General features: G+C 39.3%; 1 protein-coding gene across 1 annotated transcript in view; it reads left to right on the top strand.

The window, feature by feature from the left end:
- Cyfip (Cytoplasmic FMR1-interacting protein Sra-1) overlaps window positions 1-25,689 on the top strand; it is a 314,228-nt gene that overhangs the window by 47,489 nt on the left and 241,050 nt on the right. Inside the window, exon 5 of the mRNA XM_067142996.2 lies at window positions 16,933-17,263. Within this exon, the coding sequence (XP_066999097.1) occupies window positions 16,933-17,263 (331 nt within the window). The remainder of the gene's footprint in view (window positions 1-16,932; window positions 17,264-25,689) is intronic.

Below are 25,689 nucleotides of genomic sequence, written 5' to 3'. Positions count from 1 at the left end.
TGAACACTCTCTGCATATTGTTTTCCATAATTTAGTGAAGAAAAACGTAGGTGCACGTATTAACTGAAATAAAATTGGTACCACTTTGCCTCAGACAATGGATCCCGTTTATGGCATTGTCCAACCTTGGTCTGTGTAGCGTCTTTAGAAGTGAAGTGTGAACTACGCATTAAGTATGACTGCATGTTCTCTTAATGGTCCACTGATAGCTTAAGGAAAGCTTAAGGTTATTGAAGATATAGAAAACACTGGAAACCGTACAGCAGGAAGAAAGTATATCAGAGAACGTTATACTCACAACTGGCAAAAGAACAAAATGTACCTTCAAAAAAACAAATAGCAATTGCTGGTTATTTTGCACAATATGTTCCTATACAACAAATACCAAATATGTGCACTCATTATAACACAGGTGAAACTGGCATGTGAGGATTATGACACATTTTTTAACACGTTGAGCACCAAACAGATTTTTTTTAACCTTTCTTTTCGACCATGCAGTGTAGCAGTCAGGGCAAGTTTTCCTCACATTTAGAGGAAATACTTTCATTTGGATATTTTTGAGTCATATACGCTTCAGCAGTTGGCAAGACAGCATCTGTGCTGATATGCGATCATTGTTGTTATTTTATATCGTGTGCAACTGTGCTCTTTTATATGATCATTGTTGTTGGGCATCATACCTGTGTATGGTGGGTGTATAGTGCTAATACAGTCGTAAAAATGTCTTAGTGTTCTAAGAGAATTGTTAAAATGGCAAAGAAATTACCCTGTATGGATAGGGCCCGCTGTGGTCCCATCAAAAACTGTTCCACTGGGACAAGTAGTTCCGTGTTGTGGGTCTGGGTAATATTTTTAATTCCCACCTCAGACCTACTAAACTTTCCTCAGGGCCACAGCCGTCCTTAGTTTAAGTAATTCCCGTTTAGCAGTGGTCCTCTGGTCTCCTAGAAACAATAAATTCAGTATTTACTCAGTGGTCCCAGTAGAATGCCGTGGCCTGATGGGAAATTTGGCCAGCAGTTCCAAGGGACCACTCTAGCGCTTAACGTGTTAAAACAAATCCCTCCCCGTTTTGAAGCACATCATTATGTAGAATTACTTCCTTGTACACAAAACAAATTAATTTTTTATTCTCTCCCAAAATTATGGTGCGCGGATCATTCACGTATATATGGTAATATAATATATTTCAATATCTGATGTGATGAAATGATGTTCAGAATATTGTGTTAAAAGATTCTCATTAGCTTCTTACATAAATGTTTTGACTGGAACAGTTTTCCTTATCACACTTAGTACTAAGGGCACTAGGAAAGTTTTGCAATACGCAAAAACAGTTGACTGGACACCACTGTTATGGTGAGGGGTGAAAACCGGTCTAAAAGACAGCAAGGCGCGACTTTCACACCAGTTGTTACCAAGCAGTGGGATTAAAAGCAAGTTAATATGTCATTATGGTCTAAAGGTGAATATTGCGCAGTTATCCGCTGCAGTTTTGCTCATGGATTAACTGTTGACCAGTGCCTGGAGGAAATTACTCTTGTGCTGGGGAAAGACTGTCCACATCGGACAACAATTTTCCGCTGGTACAAAGAGTTCCAGAGGGGAAATTTTGGGGTTGAAGACGATCCTCGTTCTGGGCGACCGTCTGAATCACTGACTGTGGAAAACACTTTAGCTGTGAGGGAAATGTTGTAACAAGAGAGGCGGTTGACATATCGGCAGATAGAGGAGACCCTCCACATCCTGGCACCAGCTATCATTCAGTTCTACATGACCATCTCCATGATAGAAAGGTTTGTTTCCTGTGGGTGCCCCATTCACTTCAGAGGAACAAAGAGTACATCGAGTGAAATGGTGCCGAGAAATGCTAAAACAGTTAGAAAAATGGGATTTCGCGTAACGCCAATAGCATCGTTACAGGTGACGAAACTTGGCTTTATTATTACGATGTCCCAACAAAATCCCAGAAAAAGGTGTGGCTGTTTGAAGATGAGGGTACTCCTGTGACTGTGTGAAAGTCAAGGTCAGTGAAGAAAAGGGTGATTGCAGTATTCTTCACTAAACGGGGCATCCTGACTCGGGTTGTGCTAGAAACACAAAGGACAGTTACTGCGAAGTGGTAAAGTGAGACTTGTCTGCCTCAAGTCATCCAGGCTCTCAGGCATCTCCGTCCAAGGTCATGGCTCAACACTTGGCTCTTGCATCATGACAATGCTCCAGCACATCACGCTAATGTAACAATAGATTTTCTTGCCAGATCAGGGTTGACTGTGCTTAATCACCCTCCATACAGTCTTGATCTTGCCCCATGTGACTTCACAATCTGCCCAGAAGTGAAGATGTAATTGAAAGGGCGGCGTTTTGCATCTGATGAGGAGCTTCTGGCAGCATGGGATCAAGAGTGTGAAAATGTAACCTAAGAAAAGTGGCAGAGTTGGTTCAGTGGTTTCGGCGTATGGAGAAGTGTACTGAGTGTGGTGGAAATTATTTTGAAAAAGTCTAAAGTGTTCACTCATATTGCAAAAGTTTCTGAGTGCCCTTTGTATTTATTCCAAAATATTTAGGCATTTGGCATATTATACACCGAGTTGCTAAAAGTCATGGGAGGAGGTGTCCCCTTAGAAAATGTGCCGTGTATGACCCATGAGCATTACAGCTAGCTGCGATGTAGCTGAGCAGTCTGTCACAGACACCAGTGTCGTGAAGGTGGCAAAATATCGCGAGTTAACAGACTTTGAACATGGGATGATCATCTGTGCATGGAGCATGGGTCTTAGCATTGTGGAGATTACACGCAAATTTGGGTTTCCGAGGTCAACATTGTTGAGGGTGGATCTTCAATATCGCAGAGAGAACATTACCACCCACATAAACTGCGCGCGAGAAGACCACAGGTGTTTAACAAACAGACATCACATCACTTTCCGCAGAACCATACTGGGCACTCGACAGGCTGTTTTGAGTAATATCGCTGGCCGGTTGAATGTTGACAGCCAGACACCCATTTCTACCAGGACTGTAAGGAGGCAAGTGCTCCGCATAGGCTTCACCCGACGACCAACGGGTGTTCCTTTGCTGACACCTTGACACACAGCTCGACGAAGTACATGGGCCCACGAACATCGGCAATGGACCGTGGAACATTGGTGATGTACGGTATGGTCCGTTGAATCCCGATTCGAGTTATGTTGAGCTGACGGGCGCGTGAGAGTGTGGCATATGCCCCATGAAGCTATGGATCCTTTTTGTCAACAAGGTTGTGTCCTATAAATTTTGTTTTTGTTCCACATTTTTTATACAATATCTCAAGTAAATAATATTACATCAGTCTTGAGACTAGTTTCAGCCACTTAGTGGCCATTTTCAGCCAAAATAAAATGAAACAGATTATGTGATAACTAAAACATATGTATGTAAGACAAAGACAATGTTGCATGAATAATTATTTCAAATACATATAAAACAAAATTATGGTTGTGATCTTCTTGTCATTATATGATGTCTTCAAGTAGAGTTAGGTTCTCAGGCAATGAAGTAAATCTGGAAATGATACCCAGAATTAGGAATGAATAAACAAACAGAAAAGAAATTAAAAAGGAGATAAATATTATTTATGCGATTCACCTCTATAGTGAAATGTACAGTCTGATGTGAAACACACACTGATATGCAGGAAGGAGCATGCAGGTCATGGAAACAGGCACTGACCTGTTGTAGGAAGCAGGCAATAGAAACAAAGGAGATAGGGAGAGGAGGGGAGGGGGAGGGGGGTAATGAAGGGAGTTGAAGGGAAGGGCTGTCTAAGGAGGGACTGAAGGATGCAGAAAAAAAGGCTGCTCCTGAGAAGGGAATTTAAAGAGATTATAAAAGAATCAGGCAAATGCTGGGGCTGTACCTTACTTAAGGCCACGGCCACTTCCTTCCCACTCCTAACCTGTTCCTCCCCATCATCACTGCAAGACCTATCTGTGTTGGTGCGACGTAAAGCAAATTGTAAAAAAAAAAAAAAAAAAAAAAAAAAAAAAACACTTTTTATCTGAGACATGCTTACTAAAGATAGGAATTTTTTAAAATCAAATAAAATACCGTATAATCTTGAATACAACCGCACCCTTATTTTAAAAGAACAACATTTTTAAAAAAGTGAAGTCAAAATTATTTACAGTCTGTACTAACACACTCAAATGATTAGAAAATACAAATAAAAGTAAACATTTCCAGAACGATATCTAACGAGTTCATTCATCATCATCATCAGTACCAACTTGGGAACTTTCATCACCATCACCTTCCCACAAAATGTTGTCATCGCTGCCATCCATAGCATTAGAAATGCTTCATTTCCTGAAGCTCTTCCGTATGAGGTCTCCAGGGATACTATTCCATGCCATCAAAATCCACGAACACAGCAGCTGAACTTCCGGGCGCTGAATGAAACCAGTTGGCGTCAGTGTGTGATTATCAGCCGCCATCCATTCTGTATAGAGCTGTTTCAAAGCTGCTTTAAATGGACGGTTCACGCAGACATCTAGCGTTTGTAGCATAGACGTCATCCTGCCTGGAATGACTACTAGGTCGGTTTTCCCATCCTTGATATGTTTCTTTACAGCTTCTGTTTTGTGGCCGTGGTAACTGTCGAGAACAAGCAAGCTCTTTTGTCCCAATAATACACCAGGGCGATATTGCCAGACACACTTTACCCAGTCTGCCACAAGTGAACTGTCCATCCAGCCGGAGTTCCGAGATCTGACGATTACACCAGCGGATAGATTTTTAGGAAGCGTCTTTCGCTTGAGAACAATGTACGGCGGCAATTTGATTCCATCGGTGAGAATACACAATATTACCGTACACCGTTGTTTTTCATTACCACGTGTTCGAATGGTAACACTTTTTGCACCCGTAACATTCACAGTCACATCCACTGGTATTTCAAAGTAGACTGGCGTCTGATCTGCATTGCCAGTTTGGGAAAGCAAATATGCATTTTCCTTCCGCAGTCGAATTATGTGATGCTAAAATGACAATAACTTCTCATCATAGCCACCAGGAAGACTCTGTAAAATTGAGGTATGCCTTCGTACGCTGAACCCATTTCTTTTATAAAAATTACAAACCCATTCTCGGCTTGCTTCAAACCCTTCCGATGAAAGTTCCTTTGTCATCTCTAATGCCTTTAGCTGACACATTTCGGTTGACACACCATATCCCAATTCCCGCCTTTCTGTCACATATTTATAAAAAAAAAATTCAATTTCTGGAAACTGTACACTCAGTCCACGAAAAGCTCTATGATCAACACTACATGTTAATAGCACATGTTTCTTCTTTCTCCAATCGTGAATACACGACTCGTCAATATCGTATATCCTACCGGCGCCACGATTTCCAATAATTTCGGCTTCCCGAACTACTTTCAGTTTTTCACTCGCAGTAAAAGATCGCAAACATTTTGTGGAATTCATGTTGATACTCCGAGAACGTGCGCGAGACTGATGCTAAGCGCAAAAGTAGTGTATACTGAGAGCGGAGAGCGCATTGTTCCCAAGCCACGCCGGCAGTGATGCCCGATTTACGCGCATTCAGAAAGATAAATTTCCCAACATTTTAAATAAGACCCACACCCAATTCTGGAAGAGATATTTTCGAAAAAAAAAAAAAAACCAGTGTGTGTGTTATTCAAGATTATACGGTATTTGATTTCTCTTAAATTTTGTTTAGATTGAAGTTAGGTTTGAAAACTGTTCAAGGTGGATAAAACAATTTTTCATAATATTGAGCAGGGGGCCTTTTTCTATAACTTTGAGAATTTTCATGTCTTGGTTGATATTAGTGAACTTATGGTTAGTATCACCCACATGCTGTCCCATGGCCAAAAATCTGTTGTATTTCAGGGCGTTAACATTTTCTAAGTATCTTGTATGGAAGCTCCGACCAGTTTGACTGACATAAGATGCGTCACAATTACTGCAATTGAGTGTATAAACACCTGACTTGGTGAACTTGTTGCTATAAGTAATAGAATTGGTATTCTGAAAAATATCTGTTTTTCTATTACAAGTTTTGAAGGCTATTTTGACATCATGCGAAATTCAAGAACTAGAACATGACCCTACAAATAAATTTTAAAACAAAATAAAACAAGCTATCAAGGAAACAGACGTTATTTTCATAAAACGAGGAAAAGAAAGTCTCACCATCAAAAATCCTAAACTCCCCACACTAACAGCCCTCCCCAAAATACACAAACAATCCTGTCCCATTATACCAATTGTAAATTTTAAAGATGCGACAAGTTACAATTTAAACAAACAACTCAGCCTAATTCTAAATGAGAAAATTTCACTTAAACAAGACAGATCAATTAAAAACAGCATAGAACTAATTAAAGAACTAAATAAACTTAAAATAACAGAGAGTACACATATGATATCCTTTGACATCACCAACATACCAATAGATGAGTCCACTAAAGTAATGAAAAATATTCTTAAACAAAACACTTCTCTACAAGAAACCAAAGAAATTATTAACCTTCTTAGAACAATGCTACACCAAAATTGCTTTTCATTCAGTGACAAAATCTATTGCCAAAAAGAAGGGTTAGCCACGGGCTCACCATTATCCGGTATAATAGCATACATTTTTCTGAATTTGGAAAACACTGAGACGAAACAACAAATTCATACGTTCCTCATCGCCAGATGTTTCATTTCTGAATACCATCTCCCTCATCCTACGAGATGACAAGCAGTCAACAGACCTCATTATCAGTTTTATGAAGGATAGTGGTTTGTATTATCGCATATAAACGTCGTATTTCATATTAGTCTCTTCATTATTGTTCACTACATTTTGTTAATTTGACTCTGTTTTAGTTTGTGTTTGTATATTTTAATGTGTTTTTTTAAATAGTAATTTACATGATATATTATTGAAATTTAAGACAATGTCTTATTCTACCATAACCTATCATCTTTCATTTTACCGAAAATAAAGCATTGTGAATTAGGTCCACTGATTATTTTAAATTCATCTTCATTTGTTTTATATTCTAGACTGTGGATACATTTTTTAAAATTTTAATGATCATATCATGTTGTCCATCTCGTACCATTAAATGTTAGGACCCTTTAAACAACAAGCATCATCATCAGTTTCAGTGTAGAGTATTAAAATTAAGCGATTGTTTACTTAGCCATTATTTCTGATGATTTAACTGCTATCGACCATGTTATTTATGTATTTATTGTGAAAACATGTTCCCCTCTTTCATTTCTGATTTTCTTTACGGGACACCGGGCGAGTTGGCCGTGCGCGTAGAGGCGCGCGGCTGTGTGCTTTCATCCGGGAGATAGTAGGTTCGAATCCCACTATCGGCAGCCCTGAAAATGGTTTTCCATGGTTTCCCATTTTCACACCAGGCAAATTCTGGGGCTGTACCTTAATTAAGGCCACGGCCGCTTCCTTCCAACTCCTAGACCTTTCCTATCCCATCATCGCCATAAGACCTATCTGTGTCAGTGCGACGTAAAGCCCCTAGCTCTTTACGGAACAGCAGTTGATGGATATTACTAATTGACTCTGACATCGCCTTTGATTATAATACCAATATAGTTGGTCCTTCTTCTTCTTCATTTTGAATCGCCCATCTTTGGGGTACATCAGATCAATCACTTCTTAGATGCTTGTCCTCTTTTCTTCTCCCAATAGTTCTTCATTCTAACTGATCTCCTCCTTCTTTCCTCCTCTGATATCTGATACGGTTTTCTGGTGTTGTTCTTAACTTGGAACCTCTTAGTTTTGTCTTTCGTCACAGCTTTGGCTGTACCTTTCTTTAACATGAGTCTGGCAATCTTAAGATCTCTCAGACCCTTTTCCACTTCCTTAAACCAATTGGTTTTTTTTTTTTTTTTTTTAAGAAGTCAAAGATCTGTTTAGTTAATCTGTCAGGATTCATTCAGAATGTGTGTCCATAGAAATCAATCCTCCTTTTCCTCATGGTATGTGAGAGTCTCTCCGACTTTATGTAGAGGGATTCGTTTCTATAAAAAAAACTTGTTTGTTATTTTGAATTTGGGACACATGATCTTCCTCAGTATTTTCCTCTCCTTGATTTCCAATTTCTCCATTTGCCCTTTCCTCCACATGACTAGTGTCTCTGCTGCAGAGAGTGCTTCCGGCTTAATTACTGTATTATAATGCCTTATTTTGGTGTTCCAAGAGAGGACTTTCTTATTGTATGTGTTTTTGGTTTTCTGGAAAGCTAGTTCCATTTTGTTCCTTCAGGTTTCCATTGCTTTCCCTTCAGGGTTGTTCCATTCAATCCATTCCCCTATGTACTTGAAACTCTTCACCACCTGTATTTTTTGAGCTCCTTCTTTAATTCTCTTAGTGTCACGTATATTCGTCATGATCTTCGTCTTTTCGAATTAAGTCCTATCTTCCCCGCCTGCTATTGTAATTTGGCGATTTGTTCTTTTGCTTCCTCCCACGTTCCTGCGAGCAGCACCAAGTCGTCAGCAAATGCCAAGCACTTAATCGTGATTCCTTTGTTTTTTGTTCCAAGTCTTATTCCCCCTCTCGTTCTTGCATTCCATTCCCTCGCAACTTTTTCAAGTGCACAGTTGAACAACAGAGGGGAGAGAGAATCCCCTTGCCGGACCCCTGTTCTGACCTCAAATGATGTTTAAGGTTTTCCCGTCCAAGCCAAACTTCTCCAAAATATTGAACAACGACTTTCTGTCTATGGAATCGTAAGCTTTTTGGAAGTCTACAAAAGTCACTGTATACAGTTTCGCCCTCTGCTTCTGGTATGCTAAAGTGTTTCTGAGGTTTAAGATCTGATCAGGGCAAGATCTTCCGTTCCTTAACCCTGCTTGATACTCCCCCAAGTTGGCGTTCCAACTGAGGTTCAACTCTTTGCAGTAATGCCCTGGACAATATTTTGTATGTCACATCCACCAGTGAAATCCCTCTGTAGTTGTTGGGATCCGATTTCGAACCTTTTTTGTGAAGGGGGTGTATCAGGGCCATTTTCCATTCTTCTGGAATAATCTCATTCTTTCATATCTCTTCAAAAAGTTTTTGGAGTGAGACGATTGCATTTTTGCTTGCATACTTCCATAGTTCAGCTGTTATCTGATTTTCCCCCGATGCCTTGTTATTTTCCATATGAGTTAGTATCGTCTGGATCTCACTTATAGGTGGGGGTTTAGAGTCAGGGTTGACGGATGACTTTGGTCCACCATCGAACGCCATCTTTTGGCGTGGTTCTTCGCAATTCAGAAGTTCCTTCAAATATTCTGCTAGTATCTTACAGTTGCTCCTATTACTACATGCCATGTTCCCTTTTTTGTCCTGAAATTGGAGAGTTGGGGGTCATATCTGTTTAGCTTCTCCCTGAAGATCCGATAATAGTTTCTCACGTTGTTCTTAGCAAATTCATCATTTATCTCCCTGAGCAGTTGGTCTCCTTGTTCCTTCTTAACTTTCTTGATCCTCTTGGACACCATCTTCCTAGTTTCCACAAAGGCACTCTCGTCCTTTTTGGTTTACCAGATGTGTTCGCCTTCTTCCTCAGATCAGGTAGTCTATCACACTCTTCGTTCCACCATTTGTGCTTCTTCATCCTGGTAACAGGCACAAGCTGCTTTGTCTTGGTTATAAGACTCTTCTCCATCTGCTTCCACTCCTGACCTCCTAGGTCGCTGGTTAACTTGCCCCAATCCTCCTTGTTCTCCTTTATTTTTTCCGGATCATATCTCATTCGTGCAAGGTTTTTCCTTTGAAAGTTACTCTTGGCAATGATCTTCAGTTTCACTTTAGATAAGTGGTGGTCTGAGTCGAGGTTGGCCCCTCTGTGAACCCTAACATTTTGGATTTCCTTATGAAATTTCCACTTTATTGCACCATGATCTAACTGGAATTCTCCCAGGAGAGGGTTAGGTGATATCCACGTCTTCTGCTTTCTTGGCAATTTCTTAAAGCTAGTTGACTTTGGGACCAAATTGTGTGCCCGGCATAATTCGATGAGCCTGATACCATTTTGGTTGGTCCTGTTATGTGCTGGGTAACACCCAACTATGTGCCTGAACCTTTTCTCTCTCCCCACTTGGGCATTAAAATCTCCTAGAAGGATGACGTTATGTTTATTGGGTATCTTCTGGATCGTGTCATCTAGTTTATCCCAGAATAGTTCCACCTCCTTATTCTTTTTATTGTCAATGTTTATAGGGGCGTGAACATTCACAATTGTATATACTCTGTTGGTGGACTTAGACATGAGTGTGGATAGCCTTTCAGATGTAGACTCAAAGCTTTTAATGGATCTAATATTTTCTTGTCAATTACGAAACCTGTCCCAAGAGAGCGAACATTTTCCATAACTCTTGTCCCAGTCTTCCCCTTAAGTATTCTGAATCTTCCCGATTCAAAGCTGTCCTCATCCAAGAATCTGGTCTTTTGCACAGCCGTTATGATGATTCTATGTTCATTTAATGTGTCTGTTAGAGTCATAAGTTTCCCCACTTTCAAAAGTGAATTTGCATTAAAAGTGGCTAAGTAGTTTGCTTTCCTGTATTTTATATAGTTTGAGCTTTCAAGATTTGTCTTTGCGTGACATTGCAGGCTCCCCAGAATCTGAATGTCTGCTTACACACTTATGTGCACCTGGGGTAATTAGTTTCACATCGCACTTTTCCATGATTGATAATTCTTTGAATTCTGGGGGTGAATTCTGGAGTCACCTTTACAACTGAGGTTGTTAACCCTGGAGGATTATTCACAGCCGCCCCTTACATGGAGACAGACGCTGACCAAAGGTCGCCCAATTTGGGAACAGCCGGTTTTGTATTTTCATTTGATTTTTAATTCGTGGTAAACTCCACTAGGCTCTTCCGCTCTCTCCGCTGTTAGGAATTAGATTCCTCTTCCGCCTTTGAGACCGTTGACCAAGTTTCACCTAATAACCCTAGGCAGGGGCCCTTACAGGGTTCTACCATCCAGAGCCAGATGGACCCTTGTCTTTTCTTATCACTGGGAAGCACTTATTTATATAATAATTTAAGTTATCTCTGTGGCCTACTAGCGGCCATGATGCTGGCCGTAAAGTAATATTGTAATGTTGAAAGGTGGAACTAGTGAAGGAAATATAACTAGTAGCCATGTTGTTGGCCATGAAGTCTTAACTGACAAATACATTATTGATATAGAAATATAACTATGAGCATACAACATTTTCCATAAGATGTTACTCTAACATTTCTACTGATAAATTTTGTTTGATTAAAAATGTGACCAAAGAGTTTGAAAGGTTAGTAACGAGGAAAGAATAAACGTGCTGTGATCTTTTAGGCGCTATCTTCTAATTTCCATGGTGACTTCATTTTTCTCAATGAGGGAATGGAATACTAATTTACGGAACAAGCGACGATCACATAAAAAGTTAATCTGACTAACCACTTCGACGAACTGGAATCCACATCACAACAAAAGAAATAGGAAAAACTACACACACTTCCAGTCCCCCCGGCAAAAGCTGCACTCCACAACCAAAAATTTGTAAAAACATGTAAAAACAATGTATTGTATGTATGTATATATATTTACAGGAGCTCTTTCCTCCACCAGTTGGTCAAATCCAAAGCCCCCATTATAGTTATTGGACATTATAAATTTTCCAGCTAACTCATTCCTGGATGCCAGCGTTTCACCCCAGTGTGCTGAATTGGGCTCATCAGTTGATAAATAGCACACCTACCAAGACACATGGCTAGTGCATACCGTGGAGGCCATTGCGTAGGCTACTTGGAGCCACCGGCTACTTGGAGCCACCGGCAGTGCCAGTGCACTATGAGAGACTTTGTCTCATTACCAAAAATTGATGCCTGCCTGGCCATCGACTATCGAGGAGAGCGCTCGCAAGTGCACACAGCGAGGAAACGATACCGAAGGTCACATCTTGTGGCAAACGCTTCAGTTTTCTTATTCAAACAGCGTCACCTAACGTAACTTAACTATACTATATGTATCATGAAAACGTACTTCAAGAGCCAGTAGAGAAATAACTTTTTTGCTATAAATTTACATAATAATAGCCTTTCTGAAATTTAATCAGACATGAGAAAATATAAAACTAACCTCTGAAATCAATGATGCATTTTGCCATATCTTGAGGTGTATCCCCTTTTTTCCTTAATTGCACCAGTTAGCATTAAAATAAAGCAATTGTTTACTTCAGCTTTTATTTTTAACTGTTAACAACTCCTATCGGACACATTATTTATGCATTTATTACAAAAACATCTCCTCTTTCATTTCCATTTTTCTTTATGGAATAATCGACTCCGACATCGCCTTCGAATGTCGTCGAGAGAGTTCGCTAGTGGACATAGCGAGGAAATGATTACAAACATGATCGATCGCTTGCAATATAATCGCTCCATGCATAAATGTTGGTAACTGGAAAAAATCGTGCATGCTTAATTGCTCATAATAACGGAAGTGTCAGTGATACGGCTTTCGATGTAAATGAAGGATAATACACAGTTTAATATAGGAATTTTGAAGGGACAGACACAAACTGTCATTAAAGCAGGGTTTTCATTATATACTGTACTCGTTATAGCGGATTTGTACTGTACTGTACTACTGTGGAGTAATTGGTGGAGAGTTTGAACTTCGATCACATTAGAAATTCAGTAGGACTACAGAAGAACTACCAAGCTACATAAATGTGTTCACTCTGAGATGTTTGTTAGGGATTTTATCAAGGAGCTAGTAATTATCTTTTGTTGCAGTTATGTTATGTTGTTCTTGAATTATGTTTAATGTTCATTCGTGTCTTTGGGGGAAAGGCAGTAGCATGGTTCTGGAGAGTCTGTTTCTTCTCAGACGCTGAGGAGCTAATTTCTGCTTTTCAGTTTCATAAGGGGGTCAGACATAAACACTCAGTGAGGGGCCATCTTGACAGACCTTTAATCTTGGTGTGGGATAAAAAGAAAGATTGATAAAGTTGGGAAAAGGGAAGGGGCAAAAGGATAATTTTGAATATACATAATATAGTATGGTAGGTTGGAGAATCTGAAAGCTGAGATGGATTGACTAAAGTTAGATGTAGTTGGTATAAGTGAAATATGTTGGCAGAAAGAGCAGGATTTTTGGCCAAGCGACTACAGAATTATCAACACAAAATTGAACAGGGGAAATGCAGAAGTTGGTTTAATAATGGATAAGAAAATAGCGCAGTGGGTAAGCTACTATGACCAGCATAGTGAAAGGAGGATTGTTGTCAAGAAAGACACCAAACCAATGCCCATTACAATAGTGCAGGTCTATGTGCCTACTAGTTCAGCGGATGATGAGGAAATCGGAAGAATATATGAAGAGGTAGAGAATGTAATTGTGATGGGAGACTGGAATGTGGTGGTAGGCCAAGGAAGAGGAGGTAACACAGTAGGAGAATTCCGATTGGGACAAAGGAACGAAAGAGGAAGTCGGCTGGTTGAATTCTGCACCAATTACAACTTAATCCTTGCTAACACCTGGTTCAAACACCACAACAACGGCTGTAGACATGGGCGAGACCTGGAAACACTGGAAGGTATCCAATAGACTTAATTATGATCAGGTAGGATTCAGAAACCAGGTGTTGGATTGCAAAACTTTCCCAGGAGCAGACGTGGACTCTGTTCACAACTTGTTGGTCATGAAATGCCATCTGAAGTTCAAGAAATTTAAGAAGGGGAGGAATCCAGTGAGATGGGATCTAGACAAGTTGAAAGAAAATAGTGTGAAGGATTGTTTCAAGGAACATGGTGCACAAGGACTAAATGGAAAGGCTGAAGGAAATGCAGTAGAAGAAGAATGGATAGTCATGAAGAATGAGGTCAGTAGGGCTGCTGAAAAGATGTTAGGAAGAAAGGAAAGATCAACTAAGAATCAATGGATAACTCAAGAGATACTAGACCTGATCGATGAACGACGGAAATACAAGAATACAAAAAATGTAGAGGGCAGAAAAGAATACAGGCGACTAAAGAATGAAATGGATGGGAAGTGCAGGGCAGCTAAGGAAGAATGGCTGAAAGAAAAGTGCAAGGATGTTGAAAGTTGTATGGTCTTAGGAAAGGTAGATGCTGCATACAGGAAAATCAAGGAAACCTTTGGAGAATGGAAAACTAGGTGTATGAATATGAAAAGCTCAGATGGAAAACCACTTCTATGGAAAGAAGACAAGGCAGAAAGATGGCAGGAACATATCCAACAGTTGTAAACGTAAATGATATGGTTCTCGAACAAGAAGAGGCTTTTGATACTGATGAAATGGGTGACCCAATTTTGAGATCGGAATTCAACAGAGCTTTGAGAGACCTGAATAGGAGCACAGCACCTGGAATTGATGGCATTCCCTCTGAATTACTGACTGCTTTATGAGAAACCAGCATAGCAAGGTTATTCTATTTAGTGTGAAAGATGTATGAGACAGGAGAAGTGCCATCCAATTTTCGGCAGAAAGCCGATGTTGACAAGTGTGAAAAGTACCACATCTTTAGTTTAGTATCTCACGCCTGCAAAATTCTAACACATATTATTTACAGAAGAATGGAAAGACAAGTTGAAACTGAGTTGGGAGAAGATCAGTTTGGCTTCAGAAGAAATGTAGGAACACGTAAAGCTATCCTGACTATACGTCTGATCTTAGAGGATCGAATTAAGAAGGTCCATCCCACATGGCTTTCACAGATTTGGGAAAGCTATTTGAGATTCTGAAGGTGATCGGGATCATTTACCGAGAAAGAAAATCATATACAGTGTATTTAAAAATCAGTCTGCAGTGATAAGAATCGAGGGCTATGAAAAAGAAGCAGCAATTCAGAAAGGGGTGAGGCAAGGGTGCAGTTTGTCCCCCCTCCTTTTCAGTGCTTGTATAGAATGGACAGTAAAGGAAATCAATGAGGAATTTGGAAAGGAAATCACATTCCAAGGAGAGGAAATCAAAACCCTGTGATTTGTCAATGATATTTTTACAGTCTATTACTCGAAATTTGGTTACACAAATTTCTCAATTTCTCGAAGCAAACATTTCCTCCCTTGAAGCTAAAAATACTCTGTAACTTGAATTTTGGCTAACATTAAGTGTGCAATACAGCATTTGTAGTTTGTGTGGAAAAGTTAACAAGTAAAGAAAGGGTTACAGTGATGCTGGGAGCTAATATGACGGGAACTGAGAAACTAAAACTTGTAGTGATCGGAAAATTGGTGAAGCTTGCTGTTTCTAGGGTGTAAATTAATTACTGGTCACATACGAAAGCAACCCCCAAAGTCGTGGATGACAAGCTCCATTTACGAATCTCTGCTGCGTGGTATTGACGAGAAGTTTCAACGTGAAGGGAGAAAATGTTAACAGTAGCAAACAGAAGAGACTAACGGATTTTTTTCCAAAGGTGTTGACGGAGGTATGTTTCTTGTTTCACTACTGCATGTACTGTATGCGGTCCTCTAAAAAGTTACTATAATAAGGGTTATAATTACAGTGATGCTGTAAAATAGAGTTTGTTTTTATGTTTTTAATTACTGTCAAAAATAATGTATTCACTGTAAGCCCCTAGATACATTTGATTCAGTTATGTGCTATACATGCTCTATATCTGAAAATTTTGGTAACTCGAAATAAAATTTAGTTCCCGAGGTGATTCAAGATATCAAGGTTCTGCTGTATTTTATCTGAGATGCAGATGATCTGGAGAAGTTGCTGAATGGTATGGAGTGGAGTGGAGTCGTACAAAGTCAGGTGATGCAGCAAATATTAGATTAGGAAATGAAGTCTTAAAGGAAGTAGATGAATATTGTTTCTTGGGTAGTTAAATAACTAACGATGGCAGAAGTATGGAGGACATAAAATGCAGGCTAACACAAGCAAGGAGGGCCTTTCTTAAGAAAAGATATTTGCTCTCTTCGAATATTCATGTAGAAATTAGAAAAATTGCTTTTAGATTTTTTCGTTTGAAGCGTATCATTGTATGGAAGTGAAACATGGATGATAACTTGCTCTGAAAGAAAGAGAATAGAAATTTTTGAAATGTGGTGTTTCAGAAGAATGCTGAAGGTGAGATAGATAGATCGAATAACGAATGAAGTGATACTGAATTGAATTGTTGAGAGGAGATCGTTTGTGGCTAAATTTGATGAGAAGAAGAAATAGAATCATAGGACACATCTTAAGACACCGAGGGCTTGTGCAGTTGGTTTTTGAGGGAAGTGTAGTGGGTAAGAACATCAGGGGTCGGCCAAGATATGAATATGACAAGCAGATTAGAGCACATGTAGGATGCAGCAGTTATGTAGGTATGAAAAAGGTTAGTGCAGGATTGGGTGGCATTGAGAGCTGCATCAAACCAGTCTATGGACTGATGACTCAAACATCAAGAAGACTAAGAATGCAGGGCAAACCACAGAAGGAGAAATAGATCTTAAGAAGTCAGTGTACATAGCAGAAAGAAACATTTGTCACTTATTTGTTCCTTTCAGTTACGATATTTGCATAAGAGAAATTACATTTACATAAGGGTAATAATAATTTTCAATATTTAAATTAATGCTTTGTAACAGCTAATAGTTTTAAAAGACAATGAGATGCTGAAATTTTCGAATGAAGGAGTTCTCAGTGCAGTCTAAATCTTCTCAGTTGTTTTTAAACAATCTTTAATTCTGAATGTACTGGGATTCAGCTCTCTTCTTTGAGTCTATAATGGTAGTACAACTTGATGTGCCACTCTGCTGACATGGTGGTCCCACATCTTGTTGCACTTTACTAGACTTATGAATGTCACTTGATCTCTTCATGCTCTCAAAGATGTAAGTTTGTCTCTTCCTTTTCCTATGAATGTCATTGTACCTGTGTTGAAAGACAGTATTGCTTGACAGGGCTGCCCAATTCCTAAAGGTGATGGCTGACTCACAGACCCTGCAGGAGTCTCAGAATTTGTCCATGTTTCTTGCAACACAGAACAAGATCCGTGACACAGTCAAGGAAAACCTGGAGAAGATCACTGGCTATGAAGAGTTATTGGCTGATGTGGTCAACATCTGTGTACATATGTTTGAGACCAAGATGTATCTCACACCTAACGAGAAACACATGCTTGTCAAGGTGATGGGCTTTGGGCTCTTTCTCATGGACAGTGATCTTTGCAACATCAACAAACTGGACCAAAAGAAAAAACTCAAGTTGGAAAAAATTGATAGAATATTCAAGGTAAGTTCTCAAAAGCTGATATCTTTATGAATTGACTAGCTGATGTACCCGTGCTTCGTTGCGGAATTCTACATTGTATACAGAATTCTAGGTTAGGTAGTGTACACGTTGTGAACAATAGCTCTTAACATTATCCTAGAAATGCCATGGGGAAGACACCAAACATCTTTTCTCATATGAAGACTGGGTTAGGGAATTTTCATTGTAATGGTAGGCCCGCTTGCCTACCATCAGTCACAGTCAGGTTCGGAAGTTTTCATTATAATGGCAGACACTCACTCTCCACCTGCCTTTTTACATCAGGTCATTACAATGATGCCAGTAGGAATGGCGCGATTAAAAGCAATGTTTTCATATGAAATACTTGATCAAATAAAGAACCACTCATTTTCTCACTTTCAACTAACAGTACTACACTGCCAATCTAACAGTCCAAAGTTCCAGAGCTGGAATGGCAAAGCTGCAGACAGCCATGATCCGTGAACACTATTCATCTTTTCTCTGGGGGGGGGTCGAATAGTGCAGAGTCCCAGGGCAAAAACTATGCCCTTTTACTAATGTTTTCTAGGAGTACCCGATGAGTCAGAAAATCTCATTTCACTACACTGGCAGCAGAAAAATCTGAGTTGGAGACAAATTTTTCCTCCAAGCCAGAGGAGAAACTCCCTCCTCACTGTTAATTTGGAATAAAATGAATGTAGAATTTAATAAAAGTGAAGAGGAAGAAGCTTTTCTTAAGAAACGTCTCTTTTCATGGTTGAATTTTGAGTGATTTAATAATATTAATAATACTAATAATAATATGTTTTATTTATCCTGGCAAAGTTAGGGATCACGGTTCGTAAACACTACTAAAGGTTGGGCCCAACGCGAGACGAGCTGCTATTGGTTAACAAAATGACGTCACAGTAGGAGCAAAGCAGCCGAGCCCAGAGCGCACAAATTAGTAGGAATCTCATAATATCAGCAAACATTACAGTTTCTCAGAACTAATTGCAGACCAGACATAAAGATTACTGCTGTTATAAGATTAAAAAAAGAGTACAGCATAGTAACTTTTCATTATTCCTATTACGAATAAGGCGTAAGTGTAACGTGACGGCACATTGACCAACGCTTGCAATTTATTAACATTTCCAAGTTCCTCTATTTAGTTTGAGAAAGTTTACGCGCTCTAAAATCTGTAAACATAAATATTTAGAGATATGAAATGTTTGTAATATTAAATCTTTACAGCAGAACTTCCGTGATGGAACTACCGTATGTTAACATACGATATACTGACTCACTTCCGCAGGTATCGAGTTTAAAGCTTAACACATATTATAACAGCAGCAGAAGTAAGTTCATATTCAAAACCATGCATACATAGTCCTGGAAAACCTACAACCTGTTTTCCTGTCTTTGACCGGGTCAGGGATGGAATGAATGAACCATATATAGGCTATTATTACAAAGGGGTCGCCACTCTCAAAGTGATTTATTAATGACTGATAAATGCTATGAAATGATAATGGAGAGTGTTGCTGGAATGAAAGGTGACAGGGAAAACCAGAGTACCCGGAGAAAAACCTGTCCTGCCTCCGCTTTGACCAGCACAAATCTCACGTGGAGTGACCGGGATTTGAACCACAGTATCCAGTGGTGAGAAGCCGACGCGCTGCCATCTGAGCTACGGAGGCTCCACATAGATAGTCTACTTTTTAAAAATTAAACAAAGAAAGAACAGGAAAAACACTTCATTAGAACACAGTCCTACCTGTGAGATTAGATGTCATGAGGTGGTTGCTTTTGAAGATGAAATCCACTGTCGTGCCTTTCGCCGATGAGCTGCTATGGATTTTTCAGTTCTTGCCCAAATGTTCATTTGTCGTATGCGTATAAATATTCTCGTTCTAACATACATTTTTACTATTTCTGATGGTACAGCGGGGAATTTACTGCTAATTATTTGACACACTTTGCGTATAATATTAGGTATCCGTCACAGTTCAGCACGTCCGTGAGTGTCCGTGAAAATTAACTCAAATTCCTGTATTTGGTTTACCATTCTTCCGATGGAACGAGTAGACCTCCCTGAGATAACACTTCTATCCATCCCACAGGGGCTGTACCAGAAGAAATGGAAAGCGTTTCCCCAGTGGGACTTCCCATTGACCTGTCATATTTTCTTTCACGGTAGGTGATGTAGCCGGCGAGGTACTGAAATCCCTTTGCTGAACAATCAGGTGTTGCTGTAGATTGCGGTGAATCATTAACGGCACGGTTTTCTATCGCAATGATACTGTACTATGAACACACAAATTTCACTCCAGCTACTGTTACACTGTTCACGCAACTAACGAAAAGAAAATAAGTGCACCTCACTGCACGAAACACAGCAACACAGAGAACTCACAGAAACGAACTACGGCACACACACTACGCAAAATACAGTAGGCCACTATATAAACCGACAGCAATATACGGAAAGAATAATTACGTATAGTTATTACAAGGAAATCCTTTCTTTATAAGACAGACATATATAAACAACAAAATGAGATACACGTGCGGTTGTATGCTACACAGTCATAGTGCTCCTGTGATGATGTCACGAGCAGGACGAGGGAAAACTAACATCTACTGCGCAACCAATCTGGGCCACCCGTGGTTACGGATATACTCCATTTCTTACACTTAACCAGTCTTAACCTAGAGCACTTAACAATAACTTCTGATGGCAATAATATGATGATATTAACAATAATAACAGTTATAGTATTAACAAAAGTAATCACACTTACAAAAATCATATCAACTACCGTATATAATACAAATCGTATGGAGAGTTCATTAAAAATATATGAATAATGAGTACGGTACTATAACTACTACTTAAGAGAAAGTTTAGAAAATACATAAGTTTCTACAGTACACAGAAATATCGCCTTCAATTGAGAGGGGAAGAGGAGGATTAGTAAGAAGAAGAAAGTGATGAAGAAAAAGAAGATGATCTGTGAAAGGGAGAGGGAAATAACGATGGAGAGGCGGTAGGAGGAGGTGTTTTCAAGTCATAACTTGATGATTCATGCATGTTTACCTAGTATTTCGACACAGGCATGTTTAAAAGCTGAGCTGCTGGACATGCTTCTGACGTCCACTGGTAAGAGATTCCATTGTCGGGCTGCGGTAACGGTGAATGATTTCGTGTAGATTGCTGTTCTGTGTACAGGAAGGGATAAACACACGTTGCTGCAGGATCGGGTATTTTTGTTATGCTCTGTGGAGAGGAGCTTTATGCGATCACGGAGATAGGCTGGTTGAGAAGTTTTAAGAATATTATGCAAAAAGCAAAGAATATGAAGTGTGCCTCGTTCTTGCAGGCAAAGGCACCCGAGCCGCTTGTAAGACAGTGTAACATCGTCAGCGTAACGAAGTCCACAGATAAATCTTACACAAGCATTCTGAGCACACTGTAATTTCCTTCCCCAGTCTACTCCTAGGTTGTTATAAACTATATCGCAATAATCAAAATGAGGTAATGCGAGTGATTCAACAAGAATTTTCTTTAGTTTAAAAGGGAAAGTGTAGCGTCCGTATATTTTTCTACACACAGATATAGTTTGGGCAGACCAGGACAGATGTTCGTCAAATATTACACCAAGATTTCTTACATTTTGGCTATACTGTATGGGAGTACCACTTATGGACAACTGTGGTAACACTGTTCAATTGAGTTTGCAAACTAATTTTGGGTAACCAATAATTATTGCCTGGGATTTTGATGGGTTTGATTTTAACCCCTTTTTTCTGGCCCATATATCTATGATCATCAAGTCTTCATTCAGGTGATGTGTTTCTGAGTGTAGGTTTTCGGGTTTGCTTTGTATATATATCTGTAGGTCATCAGCGTATAAGTGGTATTTACAGTGTTTTAATCCAGAAGCTCATTTATATATATATAAAGAGAAAAATAGGGGGGCCAGTACAGATCCTTGTTGTATTCCTACGTCAACCGTACGCCAATATGAATATTCATTGTTGTTATTAAGTACACACTGCCAGAGACCAGTGAGATAGGATCTGATCCACTGGAGTGCACTCGCGGAGAAATTAAAACTATTTAATTTGGATATAAGTATGTCTCTGTCAACAGTGAAGTCCAATAATGCTAGAACTGTCAGTTGTTTGTTGTTCATAGCTTGCCTTATGTCATCAGTCACATGTGTTAATGCACTGCAAGTGCTGTGCCTTGGTCTAAAGCCGGACTGGTGGATATCAAGGAGATTGTGTTGAGTAAGATAGTTGGTAATTTGCTTGTGAACTATGAATTCTAAAGCTTTTGACAATGTGCATAAGATGCTAATCGGCCGATAGTCACCGACATCCTTCGCCAGTCTTATTTTTGGAAGCGGGCGAACTATGGCCATTTTCCATATCTCCGGATAAGTCCCCTGTTGCAGTGAGTAATTAAAGATATTCACCAATGGATAAATGATGTGGTAGAGAATTTTCATGAGCATTTCATGGCCTATATTATCTACGCCCCTAGCCCTGGTCTTGATGGGTTTTATTGAGCCAATCACTTTTTGTGGTGTGATTGTGGTGCTATAATTTGGAATGGGCCTACATTGTGTGCCATTTCACTGTCTGAAATTGATGGTTTATTGGAACTAAAATGGATGCAATTGCCAAGATAAGTTAAATGCGGTGTATAAACTTAGTCATCTATGTCAGTGAAATACAATATATGGCGTGATCGAGGCAGAAAAGATCAAGGCGGCAGTGACTAACACAAGAGTTCAGAATTGTTAGAACGCTACTATTAAAAGATTGAAAATTGATAGAGCAAAACTTGAGCAACGGTCGTATTGATCTAGAGCTATTTATCGCGTACAGCATTTCAAGACTTTTAAGAGAAATTCAGTTCATTTAAGGAGAAAGATTGGCAGAATCTATATATTTCTTGAAGAACGCAGAATTACAAAAACCGTAAATAAAGCTGCGAGATAAGAAGAAAATTCGAAAGAAAGGCATGTTGTTGGTAAAATACCCAAACGGAGACCTCCTGATGGTTGGTAAAAGCAAATTTTTTCAGACATTGCCATTGCTTCATTTATTCCATTCCTGACCCGATCAAATGGCTGGGAACAGGCTGTGGGTTTTCATTTTCATAGATTATCACTAACTAGAGGAACTTTTACTTATGCCAAGTGTTAACGTCCATGAACGTTGTTTTTGCAATATTGTCCTTCGAATTTATGGACTTGATGCTGACTCCACCCACAGGGGAGATAGAGAGTTCCTATAAGTAGAAAGAAAAATGAGTGCATCCACAATAGAATTTTAAGGCTCATGAATTGTGGGGAAATTAAAGACCTTCTAAACCTCCTTTTACAATTTGCTTTACGTCACACCAACACAGATAAGTCTTATGGTGACAGTGGCAGCAAAAAGCAGGACATTAGCTGTGGAAGGACAGGACGTATTGTAAGGCGCTCGTAAACACCCACACTCGACTTGCTGGAGCAGAGAATTGATGATTATAATGGCTGTTGAATGCAGGGTTACCTCCATGGGATAGAGTAGACCATACAGCCAGAAACTCAGTGTCAAATGTTGGGCAGCGGTAAATAACTTTCTAAAGGGCCTAACAGTTTCGGACAGAGAACCCCTGTAGTTGGGTACTGGTTCTCCAGTGGAGGAAAAGTCAACAGGCAGCATCTGTTCTCTAAGTTAGGGGTGGCTGCAAGAAGCATCTGTTCGCATTAATATTTACAACTCTTACACTGTTTGTAGAAAAAATAAAAAGCTAAAAACAAACTGGTTTGAAGGCATTTTGGCTCCGATGATTTTATTGGAAATGTAGCCAACAAGAGGGACATAAAAATCACTTCTTAATTTGTGTGGCAAACTACCAAAAGAAGTTGATGGCAATTTACAAGTCTAGGAAGAACATGTCACCAAATCACTTTACACCACCAGCACAGCCAGTTTGGAAACAATAATTGATAAAACATTCATCAAGATGACATCATATTTGGTTACAAAATAAGTAAATGAATCATATAATACAAAAACAGAGGTTATAAGGTAAGTTTAATAATAATAATATGAAATCTGCGAGCCTACTACGGTGTCATAGCAGGAGGAGAGGTGATACTACGATGTGGCGCATCCCAGGTGGCGGATAGGGGGGTCCTCAACGGCTTGCCAGCATACTTGATCGAAACAAAATACAGTAGCTCTCGCGGACCAAACACACAACATCAAGAAATCCACTAGTGTCCATTCTGGTATCTGGCGACTAGTGGTCTGCGTCTGTTCACCTTGTGAAATATGGCTTGATCTCAACAATGAAGTCTGTAATTACCATGATCTTTTAAAGATCACCACAGCCAACTTCAACTTGAAGTAATCATGATGGAACAAAAGGAAAGAAATCTGCTACCTCAGGCCCCAGTCAACGCACTGGACTTTCCTGGTCATCGGATTCTGGGGGACCAGGAACATTATGAGAAGAAGAGTGTGAGCTTCTCAAAATCTCCTCACAAACACTACATTGGCACTCTCAATGCAAACACGCTCTTCAAACTTGGAAAACTAAAACAACTCACAGACATGCTAGAAAAATTTGACATCAAAATTCTTGCCATTCAAGAGACGTGCTTCATAGATGAAAACCATTTCGACACAGAAAATTACAGGATTTACCTGCTGTCAGGGACACCATTATTGTTTAGTACAGGATTTGCAGTACACAAATCAGTTGTGGATAACATCATAGACTCCAATTCTATATCAGAACGTATTTCCACACTCTCCTTCAAATCAGGTAATAAAGCATACACATTTATCATTGCACATGCACCTACAAATGACCATAACAGAAGGAAGCCACAAGAAATTTAAGACTTCTGGGAAGACATGGAAGAAGTAACCAACAACGTACCAGAAAGACATGTGAAAATCTTAATGAGAGACTTCAATGCGCAATTAGGTAAGGAAAGAAAATACAGACAAATAAAAGGCTCGTACTCGGGACACATTCGCACAAACAAAAATAGGGAACACCTCATAACATATTGTCAAAATTTTAACCTCAAAATTATGTCAATGCAATTTCAAAAGCCAAGACGAAAACTTACAACATGGAAAGCACCCAACACAGTGTGGGGAGAATTCCCGATTGATCATGTGGCCATTTCTAAGAAAAATACGCAGGAAATTTTAAATGTCAGAATGCATAAAGGATTCTTCGAGTCTGATCATTATTTACTACAAGTTAAGATTAGGCCAATCCCAAGACAGAAAAAGACAGTGCAAAACAAAATAGTCAAACCTGATCCGGATAAACAGGGATAAAATCGTTGAAGAAATTCGTAGATATTCCACAAACACTTGGACAGTTCTTGCGAAGACAGTTCAGAAGGCAATGTGTTGGGGGCAACCTAGAAAACGAAAACATAGATGGTGGAACATAATTTGTGATCAAGCCATTGAGAGAAAAAACAAACATGGGAGAAGTTCAGCAGTAACAGAACATCAGAAACATGGAAGGAACTTCACTTAGTTCAGAAACAATCATCGAAGGAAATCAGAAGAGAAAAACGAGTATATGACAATAACAGGCTAAAAGAAATTGAGGAAGATTTCAAGAGAAATAACACAAATTTTTACACAACTTTCATAGAAAATATTAAGGGCTATTAACCTCCTAGCCTCTGCTTCCGAAGAACAGATGGATCCCTGGAAACAAACATGAAAGAAAACTTTAAAATTCTCAAACATTACTTTGATAAACTTCTTAATTGCAAGAAACACACAGAAAAACTAACATTCCAAAAAGCTACATCCAACCCCGAGTCTAATCCACCCACAATAGAAGAGATAGAGAAATAAAACAAATGAAAAATAACGGAGCAGCAGGAGAGGATGATGATATAGCCGAGATCTGGAAGCTCCGAGATGAAAACATCACCAAAAAAAATCCATAAGATTATCACAGAAGGTTGGATCACAGAGAAAGTGCCAGAGAAATGGAAAAGTGCATTAATCCATCCATTACATAAAAAGGGTGATAAGTGAGATCCAAATAATTACAGAGGTATTTCGCTAGTACCAGTTGCATACAAAATTTTCTCTAAGGTGCTATTTAACCGGCTAGAATCACAATCAGATCCACAAATAGGGGAATACCAGAGAGGCTTCAGAAAAGGGAGATCGTGCATCAAACAGATCTGGAACTAGACAACACTTTTGAAAGTCAGACAAACAAGAAACACTGTAGTTACATTTGTAGACTTTAAAAAAGCGTATGACTCCATAGACAGACAGACGCTCTTTGACGTACTGGAAGAATATGCCATTGACAAAAATCCAGAGCACTTATACAACAGAAAATTATCCATACATACATACATATATAATCATTATAGACTGTT

This window comes from Anabrus simplex, chromosome 3 (assembly GCF_040414725.1).
Source record: "Anabrus simplex isolate iqAnaSimp1 chromosome 3, ASM4041472v1, whole genome shotgun sequence".
NCBI classification, from domain to species: Eukaryota; Metazoa; Arthropoda; class Insecta; order Orthoptera; family Tettigoniidae; genus Anabrus; species Anabrus simplex.
Note: the sequence above shows the minus strand (reverse complement) of the source record. Positions and strands in the feature narration are given on the sequence as shown.